At 44.3% G+C, this 13582-nt stretch overlaps 1 protein-coding gene across 1 annotated transcript in view; it reads right to left on the bottom strand.

Moving 5' to 3' along the window:
* Positions 1–13582, bottom strand: part of LOC116971571 (neuronal acetylcholine receptor subunit alpha-7-like) — a 193506-nt gene that overhangs the window by 86625 nt on the left and 93299 nt on the right. Inside the window, exon 5 of the mRNA XM_033018804.1 lies at positions 4851–4930. Within this exon, the coding sequence (XP_032874695.1) occupies positions 4851–4930 (80 nt within the window). The remainder of the gene's footprint in view (positions 1–4850; positions 4931–13582) is intronic.

Genomic DNA, 13582 nt, shown 5'->3' with positions numbered 1-13582 from the left:
TCAGAAAATTGGATAATCGGAAGAATTTAATATTCATACCAATGGGTTATAAGCTACCCATGCAGAATATGAGGTGCTGTTCTCCTAGTTTGCATGTGGCCCCACTCTGGCAATGGAGAAGGCCCGGGACAGGAAGGTCAATATCAGTCTGAAGAATTATCTCGATCCAAAACGTCACCCATTCCTTCTATCCTGAGATGCTGCCTGACCCACTGAGTTAACATCAGCAGTTCCTTGTGCCTAAATAGCTTAATTATTTGGTTGCTTAAGGTCCTGTCCCACTTGCATGCCAAACGAAAGTGGAGTTCACGCGAATTTCGCGCTAAGTTCGCGCGTGACGTCATTTGCGTCATGCTTACCAATCAGCTGGGCAGGAGGCGGGCCAACTGAATTTGGGCATCGCACGGCACGGGCGGTGACGTCATCACGCAAAGCCATGCCGGGCGGTGACGTCATAGCGCAATGCCACGCGCTAGCCGTACGCCGTCAAGATGCTGCTACAACGTCAAGGCACTGCGTACGACCGCAATGCGCCTGCGTGTCGACAGGCCGTTGGCGCGCAAAGATTTCGGCCACTGCAAGAATTTCGGAGCCCCACGCGATGTTAGGACCAGCTCCGCACAACTCCGTGCTTCTAAGTGGGATCGGCCATACGGTGCCCTTACGCCTCAAGCGACCACGAGGTCGCATAATTTGCGAGCCAAGGTCGCGTAAGTGGGACAGGTCCTTAACAACCCAATCGTATGCACATTGAATTCTCCAAATGTAGACAACTACATAACCCTCGCCCTCTCCCTTCTTCCCCCATATAACCCTACCTTTTACCCCTCCTCCTTCCTCTGTGCCCCTCCTGTACATGCATCTATTTCTCCCCTCTCCCTCCCCTTTCACCTACATTCATACACCCCTTCCTCTAGTTTCACAATTTGCAACTCTTCAACCCTTTTGTCTCGCACCTTTTGTCTTTTCATCTCTGTCCAACCATCTGCCTATAAAATAACCCTCCTGTAGTGCGTGGGTCTCAGAATGAAGCACGAAGTCGTGTTTTGAGAGGCACTTTTTATTCTGTTCCTCCCGGTTGTAGGGAAGACCAAACGAGAGGAAGTTGGCACCCAAACCCCTGCCTTTAAAGCCTCCGGCTAAGGGCCGCCTCCGGACTGAACCACTCCTGTGCCGAGGGGTTCGACACTATGGTGGCACGACCCTTGGGAGCCGCCACAGGTCCCCCCCCAGAACCAGAGGCACGAAACGCACCGGCGGGCGCACGACCCGGCCGGCCCGCGTGCGGAAGTTAGCCGCTCGTGGGGCTTGCGGAGGCATCCGGACCGCTCCCAAAGAGGACTTGGCCTCATCATCGGCGGAGCTCGTTTACGGGTCGCCACTCACGGTGCCCGGGGAGTTCGTGCCGTCGGCGCCGGGGCAGCAGGGAACGCCCTCATCCACCCTAAAGCGCCTTCGCGAGCAAGTTGGCAGGCTCGCACCCGTCCCGACATCCCGATTGATCGCCCCAAGCGGCAGTGAGGGGTACTGCACCTGCAGTCCAGCGCCAGCAAGCTGCAGGCACCACCAGCAGGAGCAGGCAAGCTTTGTTGGCCTATCACCTGTCAGTTTGGCCTGCCTCTCCACTCTTCCAGCTTTCTTACCCCCCCCCCCATGCATAATTAGACTGGAGAAGAGTCCTAAGCCGAAATGTCACCTATCCACGTTCTCCAGAGATACTGCCTAACCCATTGAGTAAAGGGGCTGTCCCACTGCAGCGATCTAATCAGCGAGTTCAGACGAGTTTGCCCTCGACTCCTAATCGCAGCACGGTCGACATGAGGGCCTAGAAGGTCTTTGTAACTCTCCTTCATGCTTGAGAGTAGTCCCTGCGTACTCGAGGCCTCAGCTAGGTCGCTGCGTATTTTTCAACGTTGAAAAATGCCCATGAGTAAAAAAATGTTGCCATGGAAAAAATCTATACTTTTTCACTTGTAGGTTTAGTCGAAGTAGGTCCTAGTAGATCGACATGTTATTCGTAGGTAATTGAGGGTAGTTGAAGGTAATCGAAGGTTGTCGAAGGTAGTTGTAGATAGTCTTCATCGTGGTCGAAGGGAGATCGAAGGAGGTCGTTTTCACTCTCCACTATTCGGTGTCCAATTTTTCCAAAGCTAGTCGAAGCTAGTCTTCAACATAGTCAAAGGAGGTCGAAGGAGGTCGAAGGAGGTCTTCAACATGACACTTTTTCAAACTCTCCTAAACTCTTCTAAACTCGCCAACTAGGTCGCCGCAGTGGGACAGCCCCTTTACTCCAGCACATTGTGCTGTCTTTAACTGCCAGTCTGGTTGGAAGTCAATTTTAAACATGCTGTTTGAGAAGTGTTGTCTACTAGTTTTTTTTTTTGGGAAATCAATAATTCACCTGTTCCTGCTGATTTCTGCACTGCTATGTGACATTCCTCAAATGTGATGTTCATCTCACAAGTACTGATAAATTGCATAATAAATTGTTCCAAATTAACCTGAAGAAGTATGATCAGGGAAGTGAAGATATTAAGGATTAAAATATATTGAAAACATAATTAGAATCTCCTACTATCAAATCCAGACCATATTTGAAAATAGCAGACGTATTGAAATTACATGAACTAGGCATATTAAAGATGCATATATGAATGAGAGTTCCGTACATTAGGTTTTAAACTTGCTTTATTAAGCTGTCTGCTATTGATCACTAAAATGAGGTAATGGTTATTAAATAATGAATGCCTTTGTTATAATAAATTGGACAGGGGATGGGAGGAAATTAAGTTAATCCACCACCACACAATTTGCAGCATGCAGCATTATTTTAAACCTAAATTATTTAAATGGAGATGGGGACAAGTTGTTCCAGTGTGTTGGCCAGTTCTCTCCCTCAATAAAATCAATAACAGTGGTCACTTCCATTGATGAAGCATCATTGATGTTATGACATATCCCACGTAATTTAACAAGGGCAATATAGAACAAAAATTAGCTTGTATCACAGGGAGAGTTATTAAGACGTATGACCAAAAGCTTGTTGGTGAGATAATTTTGCGCAGTCTCTTAAAGGAGTAGAGAGAGGTGGACGCAGAAAAGATGAACAGGAAATTTTAATGGCACGGCTATTAAATCCATGGACACCAATGGTGGAATGATTCATGTTAAAAGAGTGCAAGAATCAAAGTTGTAGAAACAGTGATCTAGAAGCATGAATTACAATTGGAGATGGGTTGGGGTGCGATTGGCAGTGGTGTAGCATATGCCTTTCAGTGCATCCTTAAGAATAGGATGAGGAATTTGAAATTAAGGCATGGGAGAGTCATAGTCTGAATGGAGTAAACAGCACAAGAAATGTTGGTGATTGTAATGGGCAAGCTGAGATCTCAACAAAGTGAGCGATTTGTTTATCCTTATGCTGTCCTGTGGATCAGTAAATCAGCTGTCACATTGCATGCTGATTGTATTTTTGATGTTATTTATGCACTACATTGGGACTTTTTGAGCTAAATTGAAAACCATTTTTCAAGTCAGTTGTATTTATTGAGTACCAGAAGGGTTAGGTCTTGCCTAAATTTAATGTTTATAACATATTTCAAGTGATGCCGATGAGGCAGCACACAAGTGTATCATGTACTATATTATGGAATGATTGACAAAACAAGTACCAGAAATTCCTAAAGTATCTTTTCCTTCAGACATCTTTTTCTCTCCCCTTGTATTTCACCTTCTCACCCTCCATTTTCTCCCTTTTTTGTATCTTCCTCTCTTTCCCTCCCTCTTCCCTCTCCCTCCATATGTCAGGCATGCATTAAGGAGAAAATAAACAAATAAGATTTAAAACAATTAAAATTGGTAAGGGCTTTACACTTTGGATTAAACAGCTTGACGAGATTTGTTATTAAGAACATTAAACGACACATACTGACAGTGTTCCAACAATATGAGCACACATGAATAATTTTCTAATCTTTATTAAGTATGGTACTGCTGAAAACAACTTTAATTCTCCACAGAAAATATTGACAGCAAAAATAATCTAACACAAGGTACAGATGGTTGTTTACTACTTCATGGAGATCTAAATGAAATATGTAACTGAACAGTTACTGATGTACGGAGATGCATAATTTTGCTGAAATTCATTTCTTATTACCAGAGATTCTGTAACTTTAATCATTAAGCTTCACACATTCTATTTTTTATTATCAATGTTTTAAGGCTTGCCAGCAGCTGCAAATCAAAAGAAGTATTTCTGAAATGTTACACATTTCATTTATATTGCTGGGCATGTTAGTGTTTATCGGCGACCCATATGAAAAACACACACATGGTGAAATCCAACTTTATTCCATTAAGTAAACAGGAACCTTACAAACAGCCAGCTGCTCACATCTGGCTTCACTGACTAGCGTGCCTGAGTGAGAGCGAGAGAGAGAGAGAGAGAGAGAGAGAGAGAGAGAGTCTGTGTAGTACCATAATACCATGTAAAGGGTGGCCTGCACATATATGTGGGGAAGGTTATGAATGGCATGAATTAATAAGGGTTAATCTACAATTAGTTTGTTGTTTAGCACTATTAACCTCCTCTATTAAGGGGAACAGTTCTCTGGAATAGGATATTAATGACAACTTTTTGAGACAGAAGGAAAAAAGCTAAAAACTGAGCCATGTCTCAACAGTAACAAACTCTGTTCAGGGACAATGCTGTTTTGGGGCATATATAGCTTCTGACGCAGCACTGATTTGGGCAGTAAAGGTGTTCAGAAATGAACAGTGTGTTGTGAGGATAGCCTCACTCTAATTTCATACGTTGAATGCTTTGATGATCAATTAACAGCACTCACCGGGCGGGATGTATTGACTATATCCATTTGATTTTACAAGAACATTGGTGTGAAACGTCGCATCAAATCTTTCATCAGCACTGCAAAATAAATGGGGTGAAAACATTATAACATTCCAATAACATCTTAACATTAGATTATTCAAATTGAGTGGTACCTGTACCAAGTTTTAAATAGTCACTAATAGATCTAATAAAGAGTTCACCAGAAACAGCTTTGCAAGTGTAAGCCATTTCAGGGATGGGTTGTCTTATTTACAAATAAACCATTTTTCAAAGAAGGAAGGTGGAGAGGGTACAGGGCCGAATATAGCCTGGACATAGAGTAGCAATGAAACCATGAAGCTAATCAGTTGATAACTTGAAAATAACCATTTCCTAAATTTAATGCCAATTATCTGCACCTTCAAATCAGACCCTTAAGAATTATAAAGTTGAATGTGGTGTTAGGTCCTTCACTTTGATTCTGGTCATTATCATCCCATTTCTCAGCTTCTTTCATGTCTGATTAATGAATGAATAAGTTTATTGGCCAAGTATTCACATGCAAGGAGTTTGCCTTGAAATCCTCGTCATACGCTGACAATCCTATCACATTTCCCCAATCCCAAGACAGCTTTCCCGACCTGGTCTTGTAAAATGCAAGTACACACACATATTTCTGGGTAGAGTGGCACAGACAGACCCTTGCAAAAGACTGAAATAAATCAGGTTAATGGTGCTTAGACATGGGATATTAATTAGCCTGAACATCTCATCAAGAGACAGACTGCACTGGATCCAGTCAGCTGCACAGCAATTTGAGCATAATTCCTGACTGAAATATTCTGAGAGCCACATCTGCTATAACCCCCACCCCTCCCTCCACCCCCAGCTGAGACATCTCAAAAATATGTATCTTCTGAACATTCAAAAACATCTTCTAAAAATTAGAAAAATATATATAATTTTTAAGATTAAAAATGAAGTATTGAAGAGAAATCAAAAAGCATATTTAAATTAACACAATTAAATCATAAATGATTTAACTTTTGTACTTAACCTCATGTTGACAAGTGGAAAGGCCAGCTTTTATTTTAATTGCCACTGTTAACCTGGCTAAGTCGGCAGCTTTCCCAGCATATGTTCAGAGGTGTGAAACTTAGTAATGCAATTGGGAGCACCCTTGCAATCAGCTGCTTGTAGATTTGACACTTCCACATCTGCACAGAATTCCTGAACTCCCTCACATTACGTAGCTAAATGCCACTACCTCCATGCAGAACCATGGTATTCAGCAGAGATGTGTGTGGGCCCCTGCCACCTTTATGGTGCTCCTAATAATGGTAACTTTTGTATTCTTCTGTTATACCATTGGGAATGGATTGTCAAATAGAGAGTGATATTCCATTTGGTGACATTTGTAGTCAATCGATAAAGAGACGTGGGTGATAGCAGCTGTTCGGTAATAAAAAGCAGAATTGTCAACATGCACACTTACAGTGTGTAAGCACTAGCGGGCATAGATATGAACAATGGAAAGCATAGATACATCTTAGGCCAATTACAAAGAGCTCAGATGAAATTCCCTACCTAATAGAATCTATGGAAGGATAGACGAGTGGTGGTGGAAGTACCTCACAGGAATGAAGGGTTTGTTGTATGAAGGGACATTAAGCAAACTGAGCCTATACTCTCTTGCAAAATTTTGAAAGGGTTTACAAAGTTCATGTTGAGCTAATGCTTCCTCTGGCTAGGTTGTTTAGAATTAGGGGTCACAGTCTCAAAATAGGAGGCAGCCATTCAAATTTGTATCTAGGGAATAAATCTTTTGAAATTTCTGCCCTAGTGGGCTGTGAAGGCACAGACACAATGATATTTAAGTCATTAATCGACAGATTGTTGGTTATTCAGAGAGTGAATGAGAGTGGTCCTGAGGTACAGGTCAGTCATGGTCTTAATGGATGGCGGAGCAGGCATAGGGACCAAGTGGCCCCTATGCCAGCTTTTATTTATTATCTTCTTGTAATGTGCTGGTGACCAAATGTATACCGGTAGTAAGAGAAGAGCAGAAGATGCTTTTGAGATGCCCTCTAGATGCAAAGTCACGGAGTCATGGAGTGGTTCATTTTTCACTTTACAGTAATCTATGCCAAGACAAATTTATCAGTATTAAACAGGTATAGAATTGTCCGTATTTTCTTAATTCAAAACTGCATGAAATTCGGTTTGCACTATCGGTGAATCTATAACAATTTCCCTACGGGCAAAGAAGCTATCAGCTATTCCCAAATTCCTATTCTCTGCGTGACTGACAGGATTGAAGAAAACAATTTATTCACAGTCTCCAGGCTATAAGCTTTAGAGAAGGCTAGGATAAGTCCCAAGGCAGGTTTGCAACACCTGATTACAGAGTTCATTTCCAATCTGTCAGGCCAACAACCAAGTTCATTTTTCAACTTCTGAAATCAAGCCGTTATTGGAGCACAGCTCAGAGTCATCAGTCGGAAAATGAAGCCAAACTATTGCCAAAAGTCAAAGTGTTGCACATAGACCAAGTTGCTGCACATGTTATTGGACGCAGATTTTATATTTCACTTTCTTGTATTTGGCAACGATTAGGAATCGACAAATAATGAGAAATAGCAGCTTAGGAAAGTGAAGCAGCGCAGTTCAAACCTTGTTCCTCCTCGGCAGTGATAAAAATTCACCATCACATTCCTGGCACAGAAAGGCTGAAGAAACCAGTGGAAGTCAGTAAAAGGTCAGATAAATAATTGTAGCCACTAGAAGAACCATTGTAACCAGGAGGATAACCAGTAGAATAATTATCCATATTTGATGAATTAAGTCTGTTCTTGTATATTTCATTGTTGTGCCTCTTGTTTCGTTGTGAAAGTGGAGTTGATAAACAGGGTGCCATTCTAATAAACCCAATGTTTTCATTTCACTGCCCGAACTTAATTACTTCTGCAGTTGGAAGCCTTTATATTGGTTTATTACAAATGGCTACTGTGGAATACTCTGCCACGGAAGGCAGTGGAGGCCAATTCACTGGATGTATTCAAGAGAGAGTTAGATATAGCTCTTAGGGCTAACGGAATCAAGGGGTATGGGAAAAAAGCAGGAACAGGATACTAATTCTAGATGATCAGCCATGATCATATTGAACGTGCGGTGCTGGCTCGAAGGGCCGAATGGCCTTCTCCTGCACCTACTTTCTATGTTTTACTCTTTTAAAAAAAAAAGGGAATTTATTTTAAATGTGATACATATCTCAAAGAAGGAATATAAAAAAATAAGCAGAATATCAGGAAAATATTAGGAAAATGTTAGCAAATACAGACATAGATGGGCTGAATGTACTTCAGATGTTTTAATTTCTGTGATAATTTCTTTTTTATTGTAGATAGATGACAACTCTTTTTAAATTAAAATGTACTGATCTCTGTCTTATTTGACAGTAAAAAGAATGTTCATGTCAAATTTAATGATAAATAATTTGACGAACTGTAATTCTGATTCACAGCTAATTTGTCCTTGTTCAAGGATAAGGTTTTCTGCACAGTGCAATGTGCTTTGTGGTTTAACAATTGGTCCTTCAGCCAAAAAACTTGTGAAAGATGGAAATGCAAAGCAGAATTCCTTAGCTGTCACGTTCATGAGTGAACTATTTTAATATCTGATAATATATGAACAGCAAAGGATACAACAAAGGTGGCAATTAAACCCATCTATCTTCTATGATTGAGATCAGCCCTTTTAATAAACTGTTCAACCAATTCTCTATCCATTCTGCTGTTGACAAGTCCAAAATATTGTGATTTTATTATTTTCAAGCAGCATATATGGACCATTGCCAAAAAAGGCTCTTGGAAAAATTAATAATATCTATAAAGTTAATTATTTATTATGATTATTGGTTTAATCATTTCTTCAAGGTTCAACTGATGAAATGAGACACATTCTGTACTTCTTAAACCCATGTTGAATAGCCACAACTATAGATTGCATACTGACTGGCAAAGTGTTCCCTGGTAGTTTCCTATTTGACACTTTTAAGCACATTTCTCATATGTTGTTACAACATAGAAGGAGGGCAGTCAGCCCAATATCTATGGTGACTCCCAGACCAATTCCATCAACCTCTTGTCTTCATTTATTTCCATTCAATCTATTCTATTTCTTGTGACTTTCAACTCCAAGCTAATTCTCCAACATGAGTGGTAATGAGTGGTAATCCTTTGGGTTATGGGAGGAAACTGGAGCACCAGGGGAAACACAAGTGGTCACCAGGGAGTGTGCAAGTAGCACAAAAGCAGCACTCAGTGTTAGGATGGAATCAGATTGCAGGAGCTGTGAAACAACATCAAAACCTGCTGAGGCTCTCCGCCACCTCATATCTTTCCCAAAGGTCTAGTTACGTTTTTTCACAGTTCCTGCCTGTGGACCAGCTTTAAGTAGCAGAGCCATGACCAGCTTCCAAAGCTTTGTAATAATCCAGACATGAACAAGCCTCGGGTGCAACCATAACCCACCCTCTTGCTTTCACTCTTTCGTTTTTACAAAACACCCTGGAATAAGGTGGACAGGTTTCTGCAGATCTATAGATCTTAGTTCTACTGAATTTGCTTCCAATTCTAATCATACCTAATTTAATAATTTTCCTAATCAGGTGTGATGTAAATTGAGATCGAATCCAGGATGAATTCCGATATAGTAACCTGATTTCATTATACTGACTGTTCTTCATTGTCTCTATTTATATGACAATCTTCCCGCTTGAATTTTCATACTTATTTATTCACTCATCTAACAAAGCTGCAACTTAGTTCCATTTCCCCCCCAGTTCAAATAATTTTATGTGGTAGCGCAACTGAAATGTTAACTCTGTTTCTCTTTTCAAAGATGCTGTTTAGCCTCCTGAGTATATCAAGCATCTTTTATTTTGATACAATGTCCTTGCCTATCCTGGTAACTATTCCTGACCTTCATATACTATTTAACATTAATTTTCCGATTTTCCGATTTTCTTCAGTTGTGTTTTCCAATGTAATTAATATGATAATGTTCATTGCTTTTACTGAAATCTACTATCCTTTATCCAATGTCATATTTCATATACATACTCCTGGCAATTTGGCTTCAATTTTGGCACTTGTTTTATTTTAGAGATTTCGTTTTTTTTAGTTTAGAAATACAGTGTGGAATCAGGCCCTTCAGCCCACCAATGCCGGCTAATAATCACCCATACACTAGTTCTATATTATAACTGTTTTGCATCCAACACAGTAGGGGCAATTTACAGAAGCCAATTAACCTACAAACTTTTTTGTTTAAGAAGGGACTGCAGATGCTGGAAAATCAAAGGTACACAAAAAAGCTGGAGAAACTCAGCGGGTGCAGCAGCATCTATGGAGCGAAGGAAATAGGCAACGTTTCGGGCCAAAACCCTTCTTCAGACTGATCGGGGGTGGGGGGGGCGGGGACAAGAAAGGAAAAAGGAGGAGGAGCCCGAAGGCTGGGGGATGGGAGGAGACAGCAGGGGGACTGAGGAAGGGGAGGAGATAGCAAGGACTAACAAAATTGGGAGAATTCGATGTTCATGCCCCCAGGATGCAGACTCCCCAAGCGGAATATGAGGTGCTGTTCCTCCAATATCCGGTGCTGCTCGCTGTGGCCATGGAGGAGACCCAGGACAGAGAGGTCGGAGACGGAGTGGGAGGGGGAGTTGAAGTGCTGAGCCACCGGGAGGTCAGCTTGGTTATTGCGGACCGAGCGGAGTTGTTCGGCGAAACGATCGCCCAACCTCCGCTTGGTCTCACCGATATAGATCTGCTGACATCTAGAGCAGCGGATGCAATAGATGAGGTTGGAGAAGATGCAGGTAAACCTCTGTCACACCTGGAACGACTGCTTGGGTCCTTGAACGGAGTCGAGGGGGGAGGTAAAGGGACAAGTGTTGCATCTCTTGCGGTTGCAAGGGAAAGTGCCTGGGGCGGGGTGGTACGAGAGGGAAGGGAAGAATTGACAAGGGAGTTATGGAGGGAGCGGTCTTTGTGGAAGGCAGATATGGGGGGAGATGGGAAGATGTGGCGAGTGGTGGGGTCACGTTGGAGGTGGCGAAACTGACGGAGGATTACTTGTTGTATGTGACGGCTGGTGGGGTGAAAGGTGAGGACTAGGGGGACTCTGCCCTTGTTGCGAGTGGGGGGGATGGGGAGAGAGAGCAGTGTTGCGGGGTATGGAAGAGACCTTGGTGCGAGCCTCATCTATGGTGGAGGAGGGGAACCCCGTTCCCTCAATAATGAGGAAATTTCAGATGTCCTGGTGTGGAACGCCTCATCCGTGGAGCAGATGCGGCGTAGACGGAGGAATTGGGAGTAGGGGATGGAGTCCTTACAGGAAGCATGGTGGGAAGAAGTGTAGTCCAGATAGCCATGGGAGTCAGTGGGTTTATAGTGGATGTCGGTCAGAAGTCTATCACCTGCAATGGAGATAGTGAGATCAAGGAATGGTAGGGAAGTGTCGGAAATGGTCCAGGTGTATTTGAGTGCCGGATGGAAGTTAGTGGTGAAGTGGATGAAGTCAGTCAGTTGTGTGCGGGTGCAGGAGGTGGCACCAAAGCAGTCGTCGATGTAGCGGAGGTAGAGGTCGGGGATGGGGCCCTGGTACATATTGAACAAGGATTGCTTGACGTAACCGACAAATAGACAGGCATAGCTGGGGCCCATGCGTGTGCCCATAGCTACGCCTTGTATTTGGAGGAAATGGGAGGAGTCGAACGTGAAGTTATTGAGGGTAAGGACCAGCTCCGCTAGGCGGAGGAGAGTGTCAGTGGCTGGGTATAGGTTGCTTCTCTGGTCGAGGAAGAACCAGAGGGCTTTGAGACCATCCTGGTGGGGGATGGAGGTGTAGAGTGACTGGACGTCCATGGTGAAGATGAGGGGGTGAGGGCCTAGAGAATGGAATGCGCGGAGACGACGGAGAGTGTCTGAGGTGTCTTGAACATAGGTAGGGAGGGATTTAACCAAGGGGGATAGGATGGAGTCAAGGTATTTGGAAATGAGTTCGGTGGGGCACGAACAGGCAGATACAATGGGTCACTGACACTCTCCTCCGCCTAGCGGAGCTGGTCCTTACCCTCAATAACCACGTTCGACTCCTCCCATTTCCTCCAAATACAAGGCGTAGCTATGGGCACACGCATGGGCCCCAGCTATGCCTGTCTATTTGTCGGTTACGTCGAGCAATCCTTGTTCAATACATACCAGGGCCCCATCCCCGACCTCTATCTCCGCTACATCGACGACTGCTTTGGTGCCACCTCCTGCACCCGCACACAACTGACTGACTTCATCCACTTCACCACTAACTTCCATCCGGCACTCAAATACACCTGGACCATTTCCGACACTTCCCTACCATTCCTTGACCTCACTATCTCCATTGCAGGTGATAGACTTCTGACCGACATCCACTATAAACCCGCTAACTCCCATGGCTATCTGGACTACACTTCTTCCCACCCTGCTTCCTGTAAGGACTCCATCCCCTACTCCCAATTCCTCCGTCTACGCCGCATCTGCTCCACGGATGAGGCGTTCCACACCAGGACATCTGAAATGTCCTCATTATTCAGGGAACGGGGGTTCCCCTCCTCCACCACAGATGAGGCTTGCACCAGGGTCTCTTCCATACCCCGCAACACTGCCCTCTCTCCCCATCCCCCCCACTCGCAACAAGGGCAGAGTCCCCCTAGTCCTCACCTTTCACCCCACCAGCCGTCACATACAAAAAGTAATCCTCCATCAGTTTCGCCACCTCCAACGTGACCCCACCACTCGCCACATCTTCCCATCTCCCCCCATATCTGCCTTCTGCAAAGACCGCTCCCTCCATAACTCCCTTGTCAATTCTTCCCTCCCTCTCGTACCACTCCCTCCCCAGGCACTTTCCGTTGCAACCGCAAGAGATGCAACACTTGTCCCTTTACCTCCCCCCTTGACTCCGTTCAAGGACCCAAGCAGTCGTTCCAGGTGCGACAGAGGTTTACCTGCATCTCCTCCAACCTCATCTATTGCATCCACTGCTCTAGATGTCAGCAGATCTATATCGGTGAGACCAAGCGGAGGTTGGGCGATCGTTTTGCCGAACACCTCCGTTCGGTCCGCAATAACCAAGCTGACCTCCAGGTGGCTCAGCACTTCAACTCCCCCTCCCACTCCATCTCCGACCTCTCTGTCCTGGGTCTCCTCCATGGCCACAGCGAGCAGCACCGGAAATTGGAGGAACAGCACCTCATATTCCGCTTGGGAGTCTGCATCCTGGGGGCATGAACATCGAATTCTCCCAATTTTGTTAGTCCTTGCTATCTCCTCCCCTTCCTCAGTCCCCCTGCTGTCTCCCCCATCCGCCAGCCTTTGGGCTCCTCCTCCTTTTCCCTTTCTTGTCCCCGCCCTCCCCACCCCCGATCAGTCTGAAGAAGGGTTTCGGCCCGAAATGTTGCCTATTTCCTTCGCTGCATAGATGCTGCTGCACCCGCTGAGTTTCTCCGGCTTTTTTGTGAACCTACAAACTTTTATGTCTTTGGAATGTGGAAGGAAATTGGAGCACCCGGAGAAAACCCATGCGGTCACAGGGAGAACGTGCAAACTCCAAACAGCCTGCACCCAGAGACAGAATCAAACCCTGGTCTCTGGTGCTGTAAGGCAGTAGCTTTACCGTTGTGTCACCGCGCCGCCCCACATTTTC

This window comes from Amblyraja radiata, chromosome 3 (genome assembly GCF_010909765.2).
Source record: "Amblyraja radiata isolate CabotCenter1 chromosome 3, sAmbRad1.1.pri, whole genome shotgun sequence".
NCBI classification, from domain to species: domain Eukaryota; kingdom Metazoa; phylum Chordata; class Chondrichthyes; order Rajiformes; family Rajidae; genus Amblyraja; species Amblyraja radiata.
The sequence above is the reverse complement of the archived record's forward strand: the minus strand, read 5'-3'. Positions and strand labels throughout refer to the sequence as shown.